The following is a 25382-nucleotide window of genomic DNA, read 5'->3' on the forward strand; positions in this document are numbered from 1 at the left end:
TTCAGAAGAAAAAAATATTATCAGACATTCTGTGAAAATGTCCTTGCTCTGTTAAACATCATTTGAGAAATATTTAAAAAAAGAAAAAAAAAATCAAAGGGGGGCTAATAATTCTGACTTCAACTGTTTGTGCATATTGATTTGTGTATATATGTATTGATATATGTTAGCATGTTTTTCTGTTAAATTATTGTTATTGTATTGTAAAAAAAATAACTACATAGAAATAAAAGTTATAAAAAAGTAGGATTTTAGCACAATACTTATGAATAAAATGCCCTACACAAGAAACCTCAGCATGGAGAAGAGACTTCACAAAAGAACCTGTTGTGCTAAGAGGAGAGTTTCACAAGGAGCTGACAAGGAGACATCTAACAGACATCAACCGTCAACTCCAGACCACGAGGTAATAAAAACAACACATATATTAGGAGCTGCAACTGTATGTGTGCCTGGCACTGAGCACTCTCCTTCACCTTACAGAACGGGGTCAGAATCAGCAGGCAGTTATGCTGTTGGCTGAGAGAGAAGTGTGCAGGCAAAGTGGCACTGCAGCTGCTGACAGCCGTCCTCCTCCTGCTGCTCGTCTGGCTCCTGGTGGAACTGCACGTGGTCCTGCCCTGCCTCTTTTTCTGTGCCTGCCTCTTTGAAGGGCCACTCTGGAGGGCAGCAAACACAGCCTGGGCCTGGCTAACGGCTATTGGGGGGGCTAAAGCGGTGGAAAAGACGCCCCACGCTGATGGAGGAACTGAGGTTGTTTGAGGAAAAGCATATTTTACTACAGCCTCACTAAGAATTCTTTGTTTCTGCTTGAAAGATGAGGATAGGATGTTATTAAATTCAGTTCCAATTTAGCTAAGATAGCCTTCTGGTCAAACATTATTGAAGAATTAAATTCAAACCCAATTGAACTTAAGCAAAACAAAAATCCAAGAAGATCTAAAGTATTATGCCCCTTTTTACAAGATGTCCTGTTATTTACTGATGTTTCTGAGTCTGCATGGGAAGTTTAATCTCAAAATACTGAAGAAATATTTTTTATAAGTGTTTGAACCAACCCTTTTTATAGTTTGAACAATTTTGGTGACTGTCGCTTTAAATTCAAATTAGATTGTGTCGCAGACCTCTTTTCAAACAGGGGCAAAGCTACAAACTGCTACAAACTTCAGATCTATGCATCCCCATGGCAACAGATTTCAAAGTGAACTAATGTTATATTGTGAAAAACTGAAAATGTCAAAAGAAGTTGCTCAGAAGGCGGCAAATATGGAGAATACAGTGTTCATTTGTGTTACCACATGCATAATGCCTCGTAGCTGATGACATTCTCTTCAGCAGGTACCGTCAAATCTAATGGCGGATGGCTGCTTCTCACTCAGGGCTCTCTATGCTAATGAGAGACAGATCGTCATTAATGGGCGGAGCTTTCTCCCTCTGATTACATCTACAAAGGAAGAATTTAAATCAAACTGTTTCTGTAGACTGTTTTATCAAATGTGATTATAAAAAACTAAATTACATTTTTAACTATCAAAGGCTGATGATATTCACACAATGCTGCCACACAACTGTGTTTAAACCCCTTATGAAAGTGATTTTTACATAAGAGGTCTTCTTTAAGAATTGGCTCCCATTTGATTGATGAGATGGAATTTGAATTTTATACAGGAAGCTGAACACATAATCTCTGTCCAGGCAATAAACAGGGGTGGATTTAATCAATAAGTAAGGTAAGCGGCCGCTTGGGGCCCTGAAAACTAAGGCCCTCCAAGTAAATATCTAGACATATATGATACCTATGAATTATATATAACATTGTTTTCTATTATATTTTGTAAGGTGAGGGTCTAAAATATTTAATTTCAACATGTTATCTGCGCAAATTTGTCCTCCACCTTCAACCATGGACCAGTCCAGCAGTCAGTCATCAGTAAAGATTTAGTTTTAAAAATGAAATAGTTCATTTATTATTTTTAGTTGTGAATTCATTAAGAAAACAAGTGGTTTCACATGTTTTACAATATGCTTTACATGTTATTATTTTGTGTTAATATAAAAATTATAAAAAAGAAGAATGAATAATATAAGAAAAAATAAACAGCAAAATAATAATAATAAAAAATAAAATACAAAAGGTGCATTTTAGAACTTTTGGGCCCCTTGACTGGAATTGATTAGGGCCCCAAAATCACTAAATCCACCCTTGGCAACAAGTATGGGAATAATGGCAACAAGCCAATTCTAAATGATTACTTTAAATCAATGATTTCATAATGCTGAGATTCAATATTTATATCGGATACAATTTTAATGATTGCTATACTATAAAGTAAAAAATAAAGGCATGCTATTGGTTGGAAAGCATCTAGTCTTAAATCATAACACTGCATCACTTCTCACCGCATGCTTTGCATTGCAAAAACAAAAGTGGTGCTAATCCTGCTTTCAAAACTGTGTAAAATGTTTCCTTCCTCATTGCTTATTTAAAGGAGTCCTATTATGCCTCTTTTTATAAGATGTAAAATAAGTCTCAGATGTCACTAATCTTTAACTGAAATCTAAAAATGCACTTCCTGTTTGTTTTCAGTTAAATTATCAGATGACGTGATTTTGAAGTATTGGGCATGGCTAACACAGTTAACCATGCTGGTCCAACTGTCAATTTTGACAACAAACAGAAATAGTGAGCAGGAGTTTGTTAGGTTGCAATAACTCTACTAAAACTTCTTTCTCAAGCTTTCTGAATGAAATGCCTACTTTACCAGAACCATTCAACTTGCAGTAGAAAAAAAAACAAGCCATGGCCACTGTTCCACATTCTGTTTCTCTAGGAACTGCGTCACAATAAGAAACAAAATAACAATGGCAGCACTGGTTCATTGGGACTTTTAATTCAAATGAGATTGTGCTCTTTATACAAAGGATGGAGTTACAAAGTAACTACAGTTTTGATTTGTGTATTTTGAATCCTCTTAGTTGTTGACATTATCTTTAGCAGGTGAAAACTCTAATGGCAGATGGCTTCTTCTCACTTAGGGCTGTTGCTAATGAGGAAGAGATTGTAACAAATGAGAGAATATCAAAGTGTTTCTGTGTTTATCAAGTATGATTATAAAAAGATTATGTAATATATATATTTTTTCCATTAGAGGCTGGCTATATTGACACTGTTGCTACACAACTGTTTAAACCTCTTATAAAAGTATTTTTTACATAATGGCTGCCCTTTAAAATACTGGATTCCACACATTTTTAAGAGCAACATTAAATGCAAGCACACCTTAAGGTATCTGTCATTATAGGTCTATATAAAAAAAAAAGAAAATGTATTTCACAGTAACTCTACCATGATAGAGTCTGTTTGCTTCCTTAAAATAAATTTAAATATCTGAATGGTCAACTGCAATGTTCCAGTAACATCCTACCTGAAGAGCACAAGTCAGTCCTCTAAAACCCAAAGCCCAGATTACTTCATGGAAACATTAAATGTGGCAGGATTATTTTGTGATCGATTAAATACATTTATTCAGGTCATTAAACAAATCCGATGTGAAATTTCAGATGGTACTTGAATCAACTGAAAATAATCTCAGCACATTGTCTGCTTTTGTCTGCATTGAAATGGAGCCTGACCCTGCTGGGCCGCAGTAGCCATGACAACAGGCCACAGATTGTCCTCGTCCACATTTTCCAGCACTGGAGACTTACAGTGCTGCTTATTTTAATGAAACACTAGGAAAAAGTCGGTTGAATAGCGTCCAGAACTATGGTCTCCGCCACTTTAATTAGCCTGGTATTTATACGGTTGCTAAGGGAAACAAAGTCAGAGGCGGCAAAGAGAGTTTTCTTCCATTTATTAATTTTGAAGCCCACTTATACAAAACTCATGAACTGCTTTTAGAACACTTTGATAGCTTTTCCCAACGTTTGGAAATAAATTAAGGAGAAGTAAACAGCAACACACACAAATAAAAACATTAAAAAAAGAGTGTGTTATGACAGATGAATATCCACATGAGGAAGAGCAACCCTCACACAAAGGCATTGTTGTTTAGTCACATGTGCTACTCTTTTAGTTGTTAAACAAATCAAATTAAATCACTTTTAACCTTCGAAATAATGTTGGGGAACTTCAAACAAGTGTGACTCTTCAACTTGGAGGTTATTTTCCACTTGGTTTAGTTATCCAATGAGAAAATGGCTGGTGGATTACGTCATTTCAGACAGGTTATTACAGACATGTACATGGGTCATGCAAAGTGTTATGCCGTGACACTTTTCTCCTGAATTATTACTATCGTCAGACATAAAAACAGCACGTTAAACAGAGGTCTATAGAGTTTTGCTGTAAGTCCCAGAGGTTTTTAAGAAAACAGAACATGCAATGCCGTTTGTAAATGCAGCTGTGCAAATGTGTGTGTGTGCGCGCGCGCATGTCACGGTATCCAATTTAAAATCCCTTTTTCTAGCTTTGTCCACACTGACCTATTTTATCGACAATAGATTTGCGTCTGTGTGAAGTGTCTGCTGACCTGTGACCCTGACAGCGTTAGGTGTGTGTGTGTTCGTGAAAGCCTCTGGTCTTGAAACTTCATCGTGTAGCGAAATACACATCAACCATTAATACTTACAATCATCACTCTTTCTTCATGAATCGACATTAATGTTCAATAATCAAAGAGTACTGAAGTAAAGTTCAACAAAATGCTTATATATCAGCACACTACCGAGATCTTTGCGTAAAAGAACGAGTGTGTGTTTTGCTCTGGGATCTTTGTAGAGCAAGTCAGGAGCTGCTTACCAAAAGCAGTATTTATTATTATTATTTATGTTATTAAAATACCAATAAACAAACAAGCAGAGCAAAAGAAAAGAGAATTCCACTGGTCACAGCAAAATTTCTGTACACAAATTTTAAGAAAGGAGAAAGAGGTTTGGCAGGGCGAGTAGACAGACTTCAGAGGGGGAATTGGGAAGGACAAGCTGCCCCATACAGGGGTACTTTGCTGAAGGTGGGGATGGGGGATGGAGAGTGTGGTTCCGGCTGGCGAGCCGCTCACCTCTTCTTGGGGGCTTGGGCAGTACGGGGCGGGGTCACAGGTCGCCCTGAATTCACCCCGCTGTACTGATACTTTGCCTTCTTTTCTGATGGCTTCAGGATCTGAAAGAGAACAGGGAGTGTTTGAGTGTATTTGGAAAGCACAATGCATGCTTGTGTGTGTGTGTGTGTGTGTGCGTGCACGTGAATAATGCCACACCTGAAAAGAGCACATGAGTGACTCATCCACACTCATCATTCCACCGGCATTGTCAAACTCCCCGCAGTAGTTTGGCGCTGAAAACAGAGTGACCAACTGCCGCTTCGCAAAGAATTCATAACCATCCTCAACCACCTGCAAAACAGCACACGATCACTACACAAACTACAACACAACATCTGCACGTCCAACTCATGAAACACAATAATGGATGAGATGGGTTGAAATGAACTGTTACCTGATGTGCCCTACAGATTAAGTCCAGGTCGTGGCGGTTCAGGAATTTGCTGACTACATCAGCACCAAACGTGAATGAAACACCACGATCATTCTCTCCCCATCCCTGAACGTCCTTATCGGGGTCTGACCACAGCAAATCACACAGCAACCCTGCAAGAGTAAGAGACTCAGCATGAAATCACTAGAGAACAAGTGTCTGTGATATTTTATTATAATATCTTAAGTTCATTTAGTTGATTGCTTATATAATGGCTGATTTATACTTTTGTCTGGCGCCACGTAGTAGACCTTTGTTGACTGTGCACGCACCTCACGAAATGGATGAGGCTTTTATACTTGATGCGTTTGCCGATTAAATATTTTTTTAAATGAAAGGGGTTGGTCAAGAGGTACCCACCGTAAAATCAAGTAAATAGTTTCCGGAAATACGTCATATCAATAATGTCATTCAAGATTTTTAAACTAATTATTTTTTATAAATTATTATAAGCATTCAAGATTAATTAATAAAAAATAAATCAATTAATCAATCAAACTTTGATGCATCACTTGCTTTTGTTCATATCTTAGACAATTCCACGTATTATAGTTTATTAAAATATTAATTATAACAGAACAGGGGTTGCTCTACAAATATATTTTTTTATTTTAAAAAGTACAGTTACTAAAAAATAAATTTAGATTTAGCCTGATCAACAATTCACACATTACTGTCTGGCTAGTTTATGTCCTCTACAGTTGTATGTTAAAAAGGTCCAACGATCCTGACCAATATCACAAATAAAGCCTTGAAAAACAGGGCATCAGTATATTGTAAACCGTTTCAAATATTCTTTCCAGTTATAAAAACAAATAATATGTTACTTCATTTTAGTTTTCTAACTATTAAATTGTTTTAAATTCAAAATTGTAATATATAAATCAGTGTAACACCTATGAATGGTGGAAAAGCATATTCTGTAATTGTGTATAAAACCACCTGGGTCTCCATTTTTGACATGGTCTCACTTTTTGGTTTTAAGAAACTTATCCCTCAAGTTTTTCTGAACTTTATTACAAAAACTCTCTTCCTTTTCCCATGGCTGTTGCAATTTCTAGCCAAATTGTTGGTCATCGGGTTGATGTCTGTACAGTCTTACCTGTTTTAGATAAAATCTCTTTAAAGTGATTCATATTCAACTAAAAAGAAATGCGGTGCCAGTCTCAAAAATGCTCACTCAAGCAAACGCGTCACATATAAATCATCCTTAAGTGGTCAATCATTATTAAATGTAACAACATGTTTTCAATGACCAACGTTAAATTTAAGTGAATATACAAAACATTACGTTGTGGCGACCCCGGGTTATTAAAGGGACTAAGCCGAAAGGAAAATGAATGAATGAAGGTTAAGATGAAGCAAAAAAAAAAAAAAAAAGCTAGATGAAGATAAAAATTTTACTTATATAAAATGTAATTAAATCTAAATGACCATATTCAATGGCGAAAAAGCCAATGCACAAAAAATGAAAATATTAAAAAGCTACTTGAAATAGCAACACAAATATAATATTATATAATACTAAAACAACTTTGCACAATTACAACTTTGGTAATTACAATTGTAAAAGATGATAGATATTATTTCTAGGAAATGTAAATATGAGCAACAAAATGTTCAGAATCCATTTAAAGCTTACTAAATTAACAAAACTTCATTAATTGTCACGACATTACGACTTTAAATGGAATCAAGATCATCATATTTTACTCGTCTGAAACAAGAAATTTGTCGCATACACACACACCTGTATCTGGGACATCAGTTGGTCGCATAATTCGACGTATCTGTTCCATTGACTGCAGATCAGGAGAAAGACCTTGATGGACACGAGAGAGACATAAAAGTCAGAAAAAGAGAATGCAATAGTATTTTTTTGACCCAGTTGCTCCATTTTATCAGGCCACGAATCACTTCAATAAAACTATCCGTCGTTCATTCACTTGTTCTCACCTCCATGGCAACAGAAAATCTTCTCATCTATGATGGCAGCGATTGGGAGGCAGTTAAAGCAGTCTGTGAATGTCTTCCAGAGCTTGATGTTGAACCTGCGCTTGCCTGAAACATACAAATGGGCATAATAATACAGCGCGATGCATTATCTGAAATCTTGTCCACACAAAGTTGCAGTTGGTAGAGAGGGGGGTTATGTTTAAATATGCATGCTCTCAGATGCTCACACTCATCATAGAAGCCATAGATACGGTTGATGGAGGCGCACTCATGGTTTCCCCTCAGGAGGAAGAAATTCTCTGGGTATTTGATCTTATAGGCCAGCAGGAGGCAGATGGTCTCCAAAGACTGCTTTCCTCGGTCCACATAATCACCCAGAAAGAGATAGTTTGCCTCCGGTGGAAAACCACCATATTCAAACAACCTCAACAGATCTGTGTACTGCCCATGGATGTCACCTAGAAAGAGAGAGTAATCATCATAAATCAATAAACCAACATGGATTAGTTAGATTATAATAATATAAAAAAAAGACCTAAGGCCTAAAGACCTCGACACCCAAGATTCAGGTTAATGACTCTGGCGCGCGCACACACACACAAAGACACAAACAGAGAGAGAGAGGTCTCAGGTGTGCCACAGAGAGAAGAGAAATGACCTCAAACCTATCCTCATTACATTTATATTTATAACCTGCTCTACTTACGCGGATTTCCAAAACCTTGAGATAGAGAGAAAGGAATGTAATTAAAAAGGCAGAGATTCTCCTCTGGAGAAGGAGAGAATCTAACCTACCACAGATTTTAAGTGGCGCCTCCAGCTCCAGCAGGATGGGCTGGCTGAGGAAGATCTCTCGAGACTTAATGCAGAGTCCTCGAACTTCTGCTTCCGTCATCTGAACGATCTTCCCAGGACGACATCCTCGCACTGGAACAGCAGACATCAGCATTAGTTAAGATCTGGTTAACATCAATTTCTATTCCATAAGTGTGACAACTTTATTGCAGCCTCAATAACTGGGTCAAACGTGGGATTTTCTAATCACTCAATTCCCGAATTGGCCCACATACCATACTGTCCTTCACTGTAGCATATTGCACGCAAAAATAGACTTTCTCAATCTGGCAAACTGAACAGTCTGAGTTTGCGAGCATCTGGCTGATTAGACTTTTACTACCTGAAAACAAAGACCTGTTTGTAAGAGGCTGCATACGTGTTTTTGAGGAGAGCCAGTGGAGAAGGAAAATAGGGAAATAGATTTTTTACAATATCTGATCAACCTTTAAAGACAGGCAATGTGAGCTCTGAGGTTAAATCAACTCCACATGCTTTTGTTGAACCCATTTATTTGCATTTCTTTAGCTTATTATAAGTATATATTTATACACACAATCAACTTTTTCTCTGTTGTTTTTAATTAAAAATTTGTAATGCTTCATAAGATTGCAGTTTTGTCCTACATTAAAACTGTAAAAAAAAATATACTGTGTCTATTTGTCTAATTTTCATATACTTTGCCAAAATCAAAGTTAATTATTAGTGGTAAAAAAATACCACTAAAAAAGTAAAAATTATTAATGGTGCTATTCACATTGCGGCTGGATGGACATTTTTAAAATCTTTATGGAAAAATATTTTTGGAAACCAGTGCTACAGAAATAGTGGACTTAATAGAGGAATTAATGCACTCTATATCAGATAAGCATTTTAAACATTTTAAACCATGGCTATTAATTTCAGATGTTTGTCAGACAGGCTTCTTCCTGTATAAGCTAGCCAAAACAAGTTGCTAAGTGGACTTTAACAACAGTCAAAAGTCTTGCTTTGCAAGATGTCAGGCTGACAATGACACTCGACGCCTTAAACCAATCAAGGTCTAATGGTGACACACCAGGAAAGATTTATGATTCACTGATTCAAACTGTACATACAAACCTTTCTCGTCATTAAAAATTGTAAGGATACATTCATTTTATACAAATTTAAAATAAATACTTTTACATAGTACCAAAATTTCTTTCATAAAAAGGTTGTTCCTTTGACATTTCTAGCTACAATAATTTGCAAAAAAAAAAAAAAAAAAAAAAAAAAACGCCCACAGACTTTTGAGTAGAGTATTATAATACATAAACATTAAGTTTATTACAATTATAGATTAATCATCTGATTGTGTTAGTATATGAAGAGGGAAACTATATTCTGGTTACAATGACATTATGGTTACATTACAAGTAATTAGCTATGCAAATAGTATTGCTTTTCACAGCATTCATTTTAATCATACATGGCTAATACCATTAAAATACCTGATAAGACTTACACTGTACACTGTATGCGACAAACAAAACACAATCAAATTAGCAATTGAAATGTTTGGTTTGACAATTAATTAGGAACAAATATCTGTGATTGTGACAGACCCAATCAACATTTCTATGTTATATCCTACACACTGCTGTTTATGTGAGGGGGAATGTTGAGAGTGTCTGGAATTCTGCTGGAATGTTCCTGCCCCGCCAAGCTGATAGTAGAGACTGTAAACTATTTCTCTGAGAGTTCTGTCTAAAAACTTTGAGGGAGAAAAACTACAAACAAGAACCTGTAGAAATAATCCACTCAGAGTCAGCAAGAACAACATTAAAAAATGAGAATGTGCTGTGAGTGGGGGGAGAAAAGTTGAATAGCTGAAAGACAGTATATATGTCACTGAGATGGAAAACTTGCACTCTTTTCTTACAGCCATGAAAACGGTTATATAATGGCGCTAACCATTTTAGTCTTCAGTCCGTCCACCCTCACAATATCCCACACAAACCAGCAATGTTGGAGAATTGAAGAATGCTATAACCCCAACTACTGTGTGTGTGTGTGTGTGTGTGTGTGTGTGTGTGCGTACAGTGGAGGGCACTTTATGAGATTGCATGGTACCATTTGTACAGATTTAACCGTGTGTGTGCAAGTCTAGTAGCTGATGAAATGTCCCTGTTTTTGCAGCATGACTAAACATAAGAAAAATCTGAATGTGTGTGTGTGTGTGCGTATGTTCAACAAGTAACCATCCAGACCAGTCTAAACTAGATTATGAGTTGGCCAGAAACAACTTAAGAGTAGCAAATGACTCCATAATATTAAGAAAACTAAAATTGAATAATTTTGTTTTTCTGTGATACGTAGTGCAATACGAATACAATTTGTTCAAATGGCTTAAATTGGAAAGAATTAATAATTTCAGATCAACTGGGTTAATTTTGTATATATTATCTGCATACATTATAATACAATTATAAACATTGTAAGCACAATAAATAAACAGAGTATTATTGCTTTCTGGGAAGTCTAACAGGGTTAAGGCACAGACATCGAATAATGAAATATAAAAGAATACCGTTTAGCCTTCATCATCTAAATTATTAAAAACAATTAATCTCTGTTAAAGCTACAAATGTTTTAACTTCTTGTGCCCAAATTCTTTGAATGAGTGCTTGAATAATCAAAATGAAACAATGAATACAACCGAGTAAAGCTACAACTGCCATGCACATCTTGTCAGGGAGACACAGTGTGATTAGCAGTAAATCACCTTCAAAGGCCAGAGGATGGTCTCTCGCAGAAACTCTAAATAGCCAAATAAACACAAAGAAACCCTGGAAACCTCCATAGCGATTGCTGAATAAACAGAAGATTTAACTGCTTTCATTGATTCAGTGTGACTAATTAACACATGAGAATGGAGTCAAATAAAAGAGGGATTTAATTCAAACACTCAACTAAAGTTATGTAGTGAGTCTGGAGTAAAACCATGTTTTTATATGTTGCAGAATTTACTACACAGAACTGTATTGCACTGAGAAGTGACACAAACAGCTGTTATAATCAAAGAATGATTTTGTGGATGTCAAAATCAACTGTTTTAATCAAATTTTTATTTAAAATCTAATTTTTGCATAGCGTATTAGTATTAGTTCCATCTGAACACACATGCTGAGGGTTTACTAGAACCAGTGTTGATGAAAGTTACTTTTGAAAGTAGTGCATTACAATATTGAGTTACTACCCCAAAAATTAACTAATTGCTTTACTTTGTTACTTCTTATAGAAAGTAATGTATTACTTTTGAGTTACTTTTTCTTACCTGGATGAGGTTTGATCTCTTTCAGAACTTGCAGGTGTTTTCTCACCTTTTTTATAGAGAAGCTCTGCATTTAACAACCACCTATCTAACCTACACCTTCATTTAACTTAAAAAAAAGTAGAATAAAACAATATTTTGAGAACTTTTTGAGCCCAGAGTTATACATGCTGTATATACAGATTTATGAAAGGATGTAAAGTAATGTGTTTGCTACTTTTGCATGTTTTGTGTTACTAGTTAAGTAAATTCACTGTGCATTGGGATAAAGATTGCAATAAAGCCTAAGAGTACTAACAAGAAATTATTTATATTAAGGTAAAAACAGATTTTAAACCTTTAAAATTTTAAAAATGTAATCACAAAATGAACAGTAAGATGATTAAAAACATCCCCAAATCAAAATAAATTGTTGAGCTTTATACACTGAATAAATTGTTTCACATGCCCTAACAAATGTGTAAATCGTTCCCCAAAAGAGAAAAAAACTTACTATATTACAAACCTTTGCTGCTTATAGTAGACAGTGACTGCATCTCCTCTACAATGAAAGCAATAAAAAAAATTTCTTTTATTTATTCCAATTAATTGTTTTGCCTGGAGAATGTGAACTGACTTCAATCCTTTGTTGTTTAGCTGGATGTGGGGTGCGGGTGTAGTGCTTTGCATCCAGTTTTGTTTTTGTTTCGTTTTTCGATGTTGTGTTTCCTGCAGTTGTCAAATGTTTTACTTACACATCATCTACACTTAACAACAATCCACTTCTTTTCTTCGATAAGTTCAATATAACAAGAATCCATTGCAAAAATGTAAGTCTCCGGCCAGCCATTATTTCTGTTACCAACAGTCTGTAGTGATGAGAGGCGATTTGTGAATGAATCGTTTGTTTTTACAAAATCTGCTAAGTGAACCAGTCAAACCAGTTCATTAAATTGAATAGAGTTGTCTTGAAACGGTTTGTGTCATCAGTAGTAACATAGTAGTTCAAGTCAGAGGATACCCCCTCTGACTTGAAATAAATTCACATGCTGAGTTACTCAGTTACCAGAACAGTATGCAGACTCATTTGCTATGAAAAAAAAGACCTGATGATAAAGATGCTCGCTCACTGAGTGTGTGATTCAACCTGACTAAAGTAATTTTTAAAAAAAGTAAATCAAATAAAATTACTTATTTTACTTTATTTTTATTTATTTATTTAAGTAATGCATTACTTGACTTGTTACTTTAAAAAACATGTATTATTATGTAACATGTTACTTATAACGCGTTACCCCCAACACCGACTATAACTGGCTTTACTGACAAAAAGTGCATGAAAATCATCTTCGATTACTCTCCCAGCTCTACTTTCACTCTATTAAGGTTGATCTTTGTAATGACTCCACAAATCGCAAGGGTTCTGAACTGTGTTGCCAGACCAACAAAAAACTCGACACCTCCAGCGAAGGGGCTACTGCTGGTGTGCATTATGCACATTGTGATGTCAATGCTGAAATATCACACTGTGCAGCCTTGCAATCGACTACTATTTGTAAGGCATTTTAAAACTAGTTCCTCGCTCTGATTCCCTTTCCATCATGTTTGGGTCACAATATATACCAACACATAAGAACCAAATGAAAAGGACAAACTAAACTGATTCTCTTTCCCAAAGCATCATTTTACAGACGTCCACAAGATTATCCAAGTCCTGACAGGCAGCTATTAGACCACCATGGGTAAAGCAGCAGGCCGCTTGATCTTCACAGATAGAGAAGTGTGATCAGGAGACACAGATGGAACATGGGAGAAACATACAGAGATGTGTTTGTGAGACCAAGAAAATCGAGGTGTGAGGAGCCGAGAAGCAGGGTCATACAGTATCACAGATGGCAATGCTGAGTGAGGGTCAGCAGGAGGGTGTAGGGACAGATGGACAGGCACAAGGCCATATTGGTTATCAGGGTGGTGCAATAATCCAGGGTGCTTTCCTTTATCAAAAGTAACTGAACAGCAGAAGTTTGTGTAGCAACAGAAGTCACTGAGAGAGACAAAAATAATCCATGGTAGATTATAATCCTAGTCCCTCGAGACAGAAACATGTCCTTCACAGATATAATACACAAGATAGAAAATGTTTTCAGCAGTTAAGACTTGATAGTAAAAGTCACTTTACATACCAAAAAACAATAATCCAGTGTACAGTGGAGGAACTATTTCAGATCCAACCACCCATGGACAAGATCTCAGAAGGATCGTCCAATTATTATAAAGATTATATGTTAGGCACAATGTGAGGCTCTGAAAATATGAATTAATTATTTTTGAGATTAGGATGTTCAATCCGTGTAACTGAGAACAAGTAGCCTACTTAAAATTTTCTTATAATGTCATAGTATGACTAAAGGCCCATGCACACAGAGACGTTTTTCGCTCGTGCTATCTGTCGACATTTAATGCCTTGTGACTAAATAAAGGGCGTCTCTGTTATCGTGCACACCAACGAGCAAAACGGCAAGCATTTAAGCGTCATTTAAAAAAAATACCTCATGCTGGTTTTTTTTTGTTTTGACGAGCCGCATCAAAACCTTCTCCACCAATCAGGTTGGCACTTTTGTTCACGTGCACGGAGCTGCTGAAGTTACAGTAAACAGCACTTGGAGGCTCTCAAGCGCAAAGCTGTCAAGAAGATGCCTAGAGGCGATATGAAGGTGGAGCTGCTTATTGCATTGGTGAACAATAATCATTTCCTCATCGCTAAAGCTGGAGCTGCTACTTGAACCATCCATAACAACAAGCATGTCAACTTTGTCTTCTTCTTTAGTGTTACATGCGAATGTCAGAAGCTTAAAGTTGTGTAGCGTCATCTAACGTCAAGGAGTAATTTTGCATATCCTTTTGCTTGGGTCTTTTGCAAAATTGCTTGGGTTTGAATCCGGAAAAACACCTTGAAAAATGCTGACCATAAACGCAAACGAAAAGCGTCCCGGTGTGTACGAGCCTTAAGATTAAATTTCTATTGAATTCTAACTTATTAAAAGTAACTATCTATAGTTATTCTAATGGCTATTTCTATTTGGCATGTATTTTACTATGCCAATAAATGCCAACAATCACCAGATAACAGCATATAATTTCTCAAACCTTTCGCAAATCTAATAAACACTGAATCAAAAAATTCACCCATTCAATAAAACTGCCAGCTGTCAGTAGACATGAAACAATCACCACTTTCAAGGTATATCGCAGTTTGGAAAAGTCAAGGTGCAAAACTGTCAAATTTTCTGCAATGTCATTCCTAAGATATGTGTACTTTTTTTGTTTTTAGGACAACAGAATGTCTAGCAGAAAAGATATCCAAAGACGTTGTTTTAAATAAAATAAAAAAATCTTTTTTTAAAACTAATAAAGACAATGATTCATTTCATAACAGAAAGACAAGGATTCATTTGAACTATTTGGACATGTTTACTGTTACAAAATATTTTAAACATTTCTCTTCAAAATGAAAGATATTGTGTTCAAAGGGGAAAAAAGTTTTTGTTTATTACCCAGAGGTTTAAAAAGAGCATATATTTCAGAGCAGTTATCACAAAACCAAGAAACCACAATATTTTTGAAAGGTTATCAAACCATCAGAATCTTATACTGGCCCATGCCTAGTTATCTGTGTCTGAGAGTTGTGAATTGGCCTAAAAGTACAACTACATATAGTGTAACATTCCTTACAGCACGCGGGAGGAAATATACAGCTTTCAATGCCATTAAGAGGAGGATTCAGTGTAATCTTATAATAAGGGGAATAATAAGCAATTAAATCATTAGGGAAATGAAGTGAAACATTACTACGGCCAAGTACACAAAATAACGCTTTAAAAGTGTTAATTGTATTTAAATAGAGGAGGAATCCCCCAAATAATTGCAAACTATCGTGAGTAAAACAAGAGACAATGTAAATGTGGTAACCATAGCAACATTTTTGTTAACAGCTACTAAAGATGACTTTAAACACATTTCTTTAGAAGGCTGCTTCACAGAGGCCACTCTTCAAGTTTTGCCACATATACAAATTACAAGCAATCCTTGCGAAGTGTCTTTTGACATTAAAAATACAGTTTATCACTACAAGCTTGTTTATTCTAAGTTAAAACATTGGTTTTTAGGTTTGCTGTGTCAATTACAACATTAACATTTAGTTATTATTTAATTTTTTTTTGTTACAAGCTGTAGAATGTCTGTATATGTACCCATCAATTGCATTTCCTTGAAATAAAGCACTTGCTGTAGTTGCCACTCATATAAATGACTGAACTGTGTAAACAGCACAGATTTAAACAATCAAATCTGAACTGACAACCAAATTTAGCTGCGGCCTTATAGCAATGAAACCTTGTGAATATGCAGTGATAAATAGGCATGGACCGATATAAGATTCTGACGGTATGATAACCTTGGATAAAAATATCACAGTTTCACGGTATTGTGATCACTGCTCTAAAATATGTCTTTTTAAATGTCTGAGTAAAAAACAGCACCTATATCTCAACAAAAACAACAACAACATATACAACTCAATGTTACCTTACATTCTTTGTATGGCTTTACTAAAGTTATAACAAACGTTTCCAATGAAAGCATTGAGACATTAAAGGTATGCAACGGTATAAAGATAATATGTATTTATGAAGGGAAGAAAAATTATGACAAATAATACATATTAAAAGGGAAATATGAAGAGTAACGATAATGTAACGCTGTGAATTGTAACGTTACTTACATTGTACAATTACGGATAAGATTGAGTGTATTGTTACACACAAAACACCGTGAACATTAATAAGATGATTTAGAAAATCCATTTGTTTCACATAAATCAAGAGTTTTAACGTACACGGTGAATAACACGGTAATCCTGTATTTTGAAACCAGTAGAAGCAGAGTCTAATGGAGAATCGGGTTTACGTCGGTTGCATTCGCCTAAAGTCGACGACGCAGCGAGCACCGCATCGTCCTGCCCTTTCTCCCATTTCTCGCTTTCTTTAAACATCTGCTGTATAAACCACAGGCCCTCGCGTCTCATCCCTGCTTTGGTAGATATTAGATCTAATCTGAACCTCCCAGCGCTGGTATGAAAGCTGCCCAAACCCCGGGGCCACTGCCGTGTTTGTAAACAGGGCGCAGAGACCCGAAGCTTTGCTCTCTTTTTAAACGCAAAATTTCCAATTCACCGGCGATAAAACAAGTCACAACTAGTGTCTAATCACTGGGTTTATCGTGTAAACGTTAGAAAGGCTAAATTTTCAAACAGCTTACCTTCAAGAAGTCGAGAGATGAGACTGTCAACGTTTAATTCCCCCTCCGCCATCTTCAGTGCCGAGTTCTGCATGCAGCGCTTCAAGCAACGGCCGCTAGGTGGCGCTTGCAATGACGTCATTCACTTGGTTACAAGCAGTTACGTCAATATTAATGACCTTTTCATAAATATTTAATCGCGTTTGAAGGCAAACTTTTGACCTGTTGATAGGAGTTTAATTGTTAATGGTGTTTCCTATTGTTTAATGTTTGGCTATTTGTGTATTTGGTTTCTCTTCTAGATGGATTTTTTTCATAATAGGTATACTCTTGGCATTTATTTATTTTTTTCAATATTTTAATAAAATCAATATTAATGTTTATGTAATGCAAAGTTAAAAACTTAATTTTAATACCTTAACTTAAACACATTAAAAATACAAAGACTAGTATTTGTTTCCACTGATGTAAACCTGACAAAAGTCTTGTTGTCTATCCAAATTTTAAGGACAACAAATAATAACTTGACTTCTAAGCTTATTAAGTTTAAGCTTATTTTACTGAAATAAAATATGATCATGCCTCGATTTTTAATTATTTAATTAGGACAGTAAGATCTGACTTTGCTTAGACAAGTCTTGTTACTTAACTGAAATAATGTACAGTTTAGAATATAAAGTCATGCTGCAGTGGAAAGATAATTATTATTGTGTATGACTCCCGTGAGCTTGGAAGACTGCATCCATACATCTCTGCAATGACTTAAATAACTTATTAATAAAGTCATCTGGGATGGCAAAGAAAGCGTTCTTGCTGGGCTCCCAGCAATCATCAAGATTCTCTGAATTCATCTTCAATGCCTCTTCCTTCATCTTACCCCAGACATGCTCAATAATGTTTATGTCTGGTGACAAGGCTGCCCAATTCGGAGCACCTTGACCTTCTTTGCTTTTAGGAACTTTGTTGTGGAAACTGAGGTATGAAGAGCGCTTGATGAAGAATTTGCCTTCTCCTGTAGTTTGTAATGTAATGTGCAGCACAAATGTCTTGATACCTCAGGCTGTTGATGTTGCCACCCACTCTGCAGATCTCTTGCATGCCCCCATACTGAATGAACCTCAAACCATGACTTTTCCTTCACCAAACTTGACTGATATCTGTGAGAATCTTAGTTCCATGCGGGTTCCTATAGGTCTTCTGCAGTATTTGTGATGATTGGAAAACAGTTCAACAAATGATTCATCTGAAAAATCTACCTTCTGCCACTTTTTTAAATGATCAACTAGAAGTCAATTTATTATTTGTTGCCCCTACTACTGGGGTAGACAACAAAACTTTTATCAGGTAGTGTAAAATTACTATTATAGATCAGTATTTGTTACACATTTTGTACAATATTATGTATGACAACAAAACAAAACAAATCAAAAACGTCTTGTGTAATGACACAATTTAATGAAAAATAACTTGCTAATGGGATCACAGATCAAAGGTTAAGAAAATACTTATTATATATAATTTTTTTTTGTCTCATTAAAATATATCACATATTTTCTACATTGTTCTGTTTATTTTAAAACAATCATATTACTAAAAAATACTACACAAATAATTTACAGCAATAAATTAATTTATAGACATCTGAACACTTCATCTACTGCTTATGCTCAAGAGTTAAAATTGTTTATAAAATACCTTTATTAAATATACATACTTAAAAAAATACAAAAAAATGTTTCTTTTAGGGGAGAGATGATTAGGGTTTAGGCTGTACGGCCAAACGTAAACTGCAAAAGTAGCACAGAGATACTTCTGAATTGGCATTTATAGTATTTTTACACAGACGCTTAGAGGTGACATAAATGCATTTGCAATCCAGCTACTTTACACTGAACTTTAATCAGGCAAAAAAGCAGCTTTAACTCAGCTGTGTAAAGACACCTTAACATAATTAACTTGACTTTTGTTTTTAAAATCTTATTAGAACTTTGTTCCACTCATTTCATTGATCTGGTTTCTTTTTCTGTTTCGTCGTTCTCTATAGTAGAAGATCATCCAGGTTACGATCCAGCCAATCATCAATCCTCCTACAGCCAGAACTGCAGCTGCCCAGGCTGGCACAACATCATTGGCACAATCAGCAGGCAAAGGGGTGCCCGGTAGGACTGTGGTGGGTACTGTTGTCATAGGAACCTCGGGGCCACTGTTTATTCGTGTGAAGATGAAGGGATGCTCCTGGAGAAGACATGAAGATAAAGAAATAATTGAAGAACAATTTAATTCACATTTTCATCACTGATCTATATAAAACAATTGTTTATATTGGTTATATACTCACCTCTGTGGGACAGCGGATCTTACTGCGGTCATATGTGAAATTATTGTAGTTCTGTTTACTCCCTACAGGCTCCAGCTAAAGCAAAGAAGGACAAAGACATACGGTATTTAACATGGGAAAGATTCTTTGAGATTGGAACTGCATCCCAAATTACATACTTATGCACTAGAAAAAACATTATTATATAAAAAGTGTACTGAATATAGTGCATTCACATTAAAAATTAAGAAAAAAAAAATAACGGATGATGGACTTGGCTTTATCCATTCTCTTCTTTACTATTATCTTTTGGTTGGACAAGCAAAATTCTTTAATAGATAAAATTATGCTATCTCCTGATTGTGAATGTGGTTGTACTCCAACAGGTACTATTTGTTAGTTTGTTGATTTATTTCTCTAATTTTGCTACTGTTAAACATTGTCTAGGAAACAGTATGAATTAGTAAAAAAATGATTAGTGTTCCATTTGGGATGACACTAAGATCAAACACTATAGTGTATAAGTGTAGTGTAAAAGTGCAAAGTGTGTCATTCGGGAGGCAGCTTGTGTGTGTGTAAGTTCATATTCATTTACCATATTGTTCCAAATTGCAATAGCCATCTCTGCATGGCCACGCTCAGAAAAATGAAAACAATCCACAGAAAAGAAAGACACGTCTGGTTTGCCATCCTAATGCAGAGAGAAAAATTAGTTGCAACACTGTGAAAAATTCTTTTCCATGGTAAACCTGTAAAAATGCTACAGTAAAAATCCGTAACCTGTTTAACAGTCATTTTCCTTAAAATAAAGGTGAATAACTGTAAATTGACTTTGCGAAAATTCACTTGCCTTTTTAGGATTTTTGTTAACATTACTTTCTGTTGTTTTGTAAAAGAATGTGTTCAGTAAATGTTACTTCAAAAGACTGGTGTATGAACACTATAAATTAATGAAATGCAATAGTTTATCGTAAAAATTCGATATTTCTTTTACAGTATTGGCCCTGATACTGAAACTCTTTGACTATATTTGTTGTCTGAATGTGTTGTTTATATGAGATTTCATTACTCTTTGTAATATTTTAGGGCACAGACCTTGTCCATTGGAACAACAGTGTTCTCAAAAAAGGGCTGTAGCACCACCGCAAAGTCATGTCTTCCATCATACCGTCCCCCATACACCAGCCTTTCAGTCTCCGCCTGACAGAAAACAACAACACCTTTATTACTGAATGTCAAGTCCACACAGCTAATCAGCTTTAAATGAAAAGACAACTTGTTTGGCTGCAGACCTGCAGATCTCTGTTGACCTTCTTCATTTCATTCATTTGTGGAGAGTTTTCACGTGGACTCAGAAAACACGGACACATGTTTCTGTCACACACACACACACACACACACACACACACACACACACACACACACACACACACACACACACACACACACACACACACACACACACACATGAAAATGTTGGTGTACACTGGATGATCATTTCAGAGCATAATTTAATGATTGATTGATTTACTTTTGGAGGAGGCTGCAGCCCAGTGTGTCCCTCTTTATCATTCGCAGATCCTCAACCTGTAAGATTTCCACTAAATTCACCAGCACTCTGGGAACCTGCACAAAAGGTTTTTGTCCAATGGTTACTAATAATTTTTCAGAGCAAGTTATATCTCATTTTTGGGTCCTTTAAAAGAAAAGCTACTTAATAATTATGCAAATGGAACTATTAGGCAGTTTTTTAATTTCCAGTCCAGTCAGTAAAATATCAAAATAAATATGCAAGCACTTGGTAATAAACATAAAAATAATGTTTTATGTAAAAAAAAGTGTGTAATTCTTATGAAAACAATACTACTAATTATTTTCTAACTCATAAGAATTGAATAATGTCTGATACACAGTCAGATGAGCTCACCAGTTATATGAAAGTAAAGGTATAGTGTCTCTCTCACCTCATTGTAGAGCATGTCCAGACTGTCTCTGATGTGACCGATATACTTTGAAGAGGACAGAGCAGCCTGAGTAGAGACAAAACAACAACACACAAAGCAAAATTTAACTGCTGTTTGCAGATTTAGAGATACTGTACTTCGATTTTTTTTCAGAATTGTTTTCATAATGCAATTGCTTGACAACAACATATTGGGAGGCTGAAAATGTGAAGTTTTTGTAAATAATATGGTTATTTTGTGCATTATTAAAAAGCTCTTGTGAAAATAAGTAACGTCATGCATATTGATTTTCAACCCAACCTTTAGTATTGAGCTTCAAGACTGTGTGCACCCTTATTCTCTACAAAGTGACATTGCCAACTACTGGCCTGGCAAGGATAATAATGTGGTTAGTATATTTATTTATTTAGTTTCATTTTGCAGGTCTATATAAATGAGAATAGTTTTGATTACATGAAATTACATTTAAAATGAAGCAATGGCACATTTCTCTGCTAGTTTCAGTATATTAAAGTTCACTACCGAGGTGCTCTGACGCAAAAAGAAACCATTTACGATGTGCCTCTGAGAGCATTTATTAAGAATCATTCACTCACCCGGTCATGACAGTACTGGCAAAGGTCATTTCCTCCAATAAACAATGTCACCAGTTTCCAATCCTTCTCAAAGTCCACGTCCTGAAAAACAGAGAGCAGTGTGGAACACATTTAATGCCAAACAAAAAATTGGTGGAATTTGCTGGAGTTGGCACGTAATTGCATATAAAACATTTTATGTAGCAAAGAAAACAAGGAACAGTCCTTTAAATGCATGAAATGCATTTATTCATTGTACAGTGGTTTACAACATTTCAATAAACTGAATAAGCATACTAACCTTGCTTTCCTTCAAAGCTGTGATGAGATCCCTTGCTTGTGCTGGTATATTCCTGAATATGCAGAAAGAAAGCATTAGCTGGGAGGATTTTGTGTATTGTCTTTGTGTTATATGCATTTATGTGTGCTTCTCACTGTGCTTTGGCACCACCCACTGCCATATTGAAGCCATTTGGTCGTTTACTTTTCCCCTTGGAGAAGCCGAAAACACTTGGGTTGAACTTCTTGAAGATGTCTGATGACATAGTATGATATAATGATGTTTTTAAACCAGTTTTACTCCTAGCCAATTCATTTTTAGTAAGTTTAAGTGTTACCAAATGTAACCATTTAGCAAATAACAACCAGTAACAAACTAGATAAGGTGTTACACAAGAAAATACTCACTCGGTAATGTGGTGACAGTCTCCAATGTATCATCTCCACCAATGCTGTCAATCAAATTAAAAACTTAGAATAAAAGAAATATATAATGCAAGAATAGAGTTCCTTAAGTAAAGTTTGACATCTGACCTCCAGGAAACCCCGCGTTCCTCATCCGGCAGCTGGAGAATGTTTTTAGCTTTTGCACCAAATCCGGCCTGACGCATGCAGACAGGGAGAGAAACAATGATATTCAGAGCATGATGAAACACAGAGGGATGCACAAATATACAAGCACACTTACAGTGAGTGAGTCTCCAAGAGCCGCCACTACTTTAATGTCACCTGGACGCAGACTGTGAACTGATAAAGAAATGCTGTTACATGAATGCCTGGATACACAAACACAACAACAAAGCACTGCTACAATCTAAGAAGATAAACGTTAATAAATCATAAAATCATAATAAACGAAAGATAATGAATCACGCCATAATATTTGTTCAAATTGAAACGTGTTTTCTGATTTTTTCTGAACTCACGAATGTCAATATTATTTCTCTGTTTCTTCATTGGAAAATCTCTCAGATGACTCATTTAATGTAGTTTACCCATTTTATTTTATTTTGTTTTATTTTATTTTATTTTTGCTTAGTTCCTTTATTTATCAGGGGTCGCTACAGTGGAATGAACCACATATTTTATTTTATTATTTAATTTTTATTTTTTTAATTTTATTCATTTTCTTTTCGCTTAGTTTCTTTATTAATCAGAGGTCACTACAGCAGAATGAACCACCTATTTTATTTAATTTTATTTTATTTTTTGCCTTCGTCCCTTTATTAGTCAGGGGTCGCCACAGTGGAATGAACCAACTATTTAATTTAATTTTATCTTTCTTTCTTTCTTTCTTTCTTTCTTTCTTTCTTTCTTTCTTTCTTTCTTTCTTTCTTTCTTTCTTTCTTTCTTTCTTTCTTTCATTCATTTTCTTTTCAGTTTAGTCTTAGTAATCAGGGGTTACCACAGTGGAATGAACCACTAACTTATCCAGCATAAGTTTTATGCAGTGGATGCCCTTCCAGCTGCAACCCATCACTGGGAAATTAGTTTAGTTTAATTTAATTAAATTTTTTATTTTATCTTTTATTATTATTATTTATTTTAATTTTAATTAATAGTAAAACCTATATAATTGTTTTCTCAAATGTATTTTTTTTTTTTTTTTTTACTTACCAGATGTTGGTAAAGTGTTAGAGGGCGCTGTGTCCACACATGAGAAATCACTTCCCCAGTTCTAAAGTGAAAGACAAGAGTCATGTTACAATACATAACACACTGATCACTCTAAAGCTGCACTAGATCCATTATTAATATTTGTGTAACTTACTGTTGGGGGTGGAGGAGAAGGTTCAGGAATGTTGTATGTGTAATTGCTGTTATGAAATGTCCTCAAATAGGGGGATGACTAAAGAAGAAAATGAAACATTGTTGACAGAACTATAGAGTTAACATAAGATATATATGCATAATGTAGAAGAAAACTCACTCTTTCTGGGCATTTAAGAGAGATTCCTGCAGTGAAATCCTCTTTATCAGTCTTGTTACCTAAAGGCTCCATCTGAGTAAGGGAGGGAGGGAATGAAGCAGGAAATATTTTGGATTAAGCATGCTATGAACAAAATGGTTATACATAATATTATGACCATTATTTTATTTTTTTTGAATTTCCTTATGAAATACAGTTTTACAAACTGTTAAAATGAAATGCTGCTACATGTATTGTATTGTTTGTCTGCTGCTACATTTTTCAAGCATCAAAACAATAAAAGTGACATTTTTATTAAAGACAACTTTTAAGTCTGGTTGATAGCAAAATGTAAAATGTTTTTTTTTTCTAGATCATATTGTAATTATTAATGTAAATAATTTATTTAATCCACTAATAAAGACAATCCACAGATCTTTGAAAAAAATCTTCATTTAAACCATTTGCTCCAACTGTTGTAGTGACAGTTCCTCTGTTGATGTCAACCTGAGGGCTTCCATGGCAACCTTTTTTTTTTTTCAACTCTATCAATACCTTCTTTTAACATTAGCTTGCTATGAGGGAATGATGCAAAAAAAAAAAAAGCCTCACACCCTACTCAATTTTCTGTTTCAGTTGTAAGTACATTAACAAACTGAAATAGTCTGCAGCCAAACCTTGGACAGTGTCTCGTTTAATTGTATTTTTTCTGGGCAAAAATATGACTAAAATACACTCACCGGCCACTTTATTAGGTACAACTGCCTTTATGTCACTTTGAACACGGCCTGGTTGTTGGTGCCAGGCGGGTTGGTCTGAGTATTTCAGAAACTGCTGATCCATCGGTTTGTGCATGCAAAGCCATCTCTAGGGTTTACAGAGAATGGTCTGAACAAGAGAAAATATCTAGTGGGTGGCAGTTCTGTGGGTGAAAATGTCTTGTTGATGCCACAGGTTAGAGGCCAGACTGGTTCCAGCAGATAGAAAGGCAACAGTAACTCCTTGTTACAACTGAGGTATGCAGAAGGGCATCTATGAACGCACAACATGTCCAACCTTGAGGTGGATGGGCTACAGCAGCAGAAGACCACAACGGGTGCCACTCCTGTCAGCTAAGAACAGGAAACTGAGGCTACACTTTACACAGGCTCACCAAAATTGGACAATAGAAGATTGGGATAAAGTTGCCTGGGTTGATGAATCTTGATTTCTGCTGTAAAATTCTGATGGTAGGGTCAGAATTTGGCATGAACAAAAACATGAAGCATGGATCCATCCTGCCTTGTATAAACAGTTCAGACGGGTGGTGGTGGTGTAATGGTGTGGGGGACATTATCTTTGCACTCTTTGGGCCCATTTGTACCAACTGAGAATTGTGTCAACGCCACAGACTACCTTAGTATTGTTGCTGACCATGTCCATCTTTTTATAACCTCAGTGTACC

The 25382-nt window shown here is 35.6% G+C and overlaps 2 protein-coding genes across 5 annotated transcripts in view; both read right to left on the bottom strand.

The window, feature by feature from the left end:
- Nucleotides 1-3837: 3837 nt before the first annotated feature.
- On the bottom strand, nt 3838-16988 carry ppp1cb (protein phosphatase 1, catalytic subunit, beta isozyme). Its single transcript, NM_001004527.4, is given in 8 exon segments — nt 3838-5161; nt 5259-5393; nt 5497-5648; nt 7286-7357; nt 7492-7596; nt 7719-7949; nt 8287-8418; nt 16916-16988. Coding segments are annotated over 8 exon segments (984 nt in total). The 5' UTR covers nt 16968-16988; the 3' UTR covers nt 3838-5056.
- A 1339-nt stretch (nt 16989-18327) lies between these two features.
- The window catches only part of plb1 (phospholipase B1), a 90670-nt gene continuing 83615 nt past the window's right edge, over nt 18328-25382 (bottom strand). For all 4 annotated transcript variants that reach the window (XM_073928570.1, XM_073928569.1, XM_073928568.1 and 1 more), the window contains 16 exons: nt 23960-24031; nt 23801-23878; nt 23647-23707; nt 22718-22776; nt 22564-22631; nt 22438-22481; nt 22186-22285; nt 22052-22103; nt 21772-21852; nt 21176-21241; nt 20743-20837; nt 20504-20585; nt 20307-20411; nt 19807-19902; nt 19233-19307; nt 18328-19129 (listed from right to left, as the gene is read on the bottom strand). In XM_073928570.1, coding sequence (XP_073784671.1) covers nt 18875-19129; nt 19233-19307; nt 19807-19902; nt 20307-20411; nt 20504-20585; nt 20743-20837; nt 21176-21241; nt 21772-21852; nt 22052-22103; nt 22186-22285; nt 22438-22481; nt 22564-22631; nt 22718-22776; nt 23647-23707; nt 23801-23878; nt 23960-24031 — 1389 coding nt within the window. In that variant the 3' untranslated portion in view covers nt 18328-18874. The remainder of the gene's footprint in view (nt 19130-19232; nt 19308-19806; nt 19903-20306; nt 20412-20503; nt 20586-20742; nt 20838-21175; nt 21242-21771; nt 21853-22051; nt 22104-22185; nt 22286-22437; nt 22482-22563; nt 22632-22717; nt 22777-23646; nt 23708-23800; nt 23879-23959; nt 24032-25382) is intronic.

Source organism: Danio rerio, chromosome 17 (assembly GCF_049306965.1).
Source record: "Danio rerio strain Tuebingen ecotype United States chromosome 17, GRCz12tu, whole genome shotgun sequence".
NCBI lineage: Eukaryota > Metazoa > Chordata > Actinopteri > Cypriniformes > Danionidae > Danio > Danio rerio.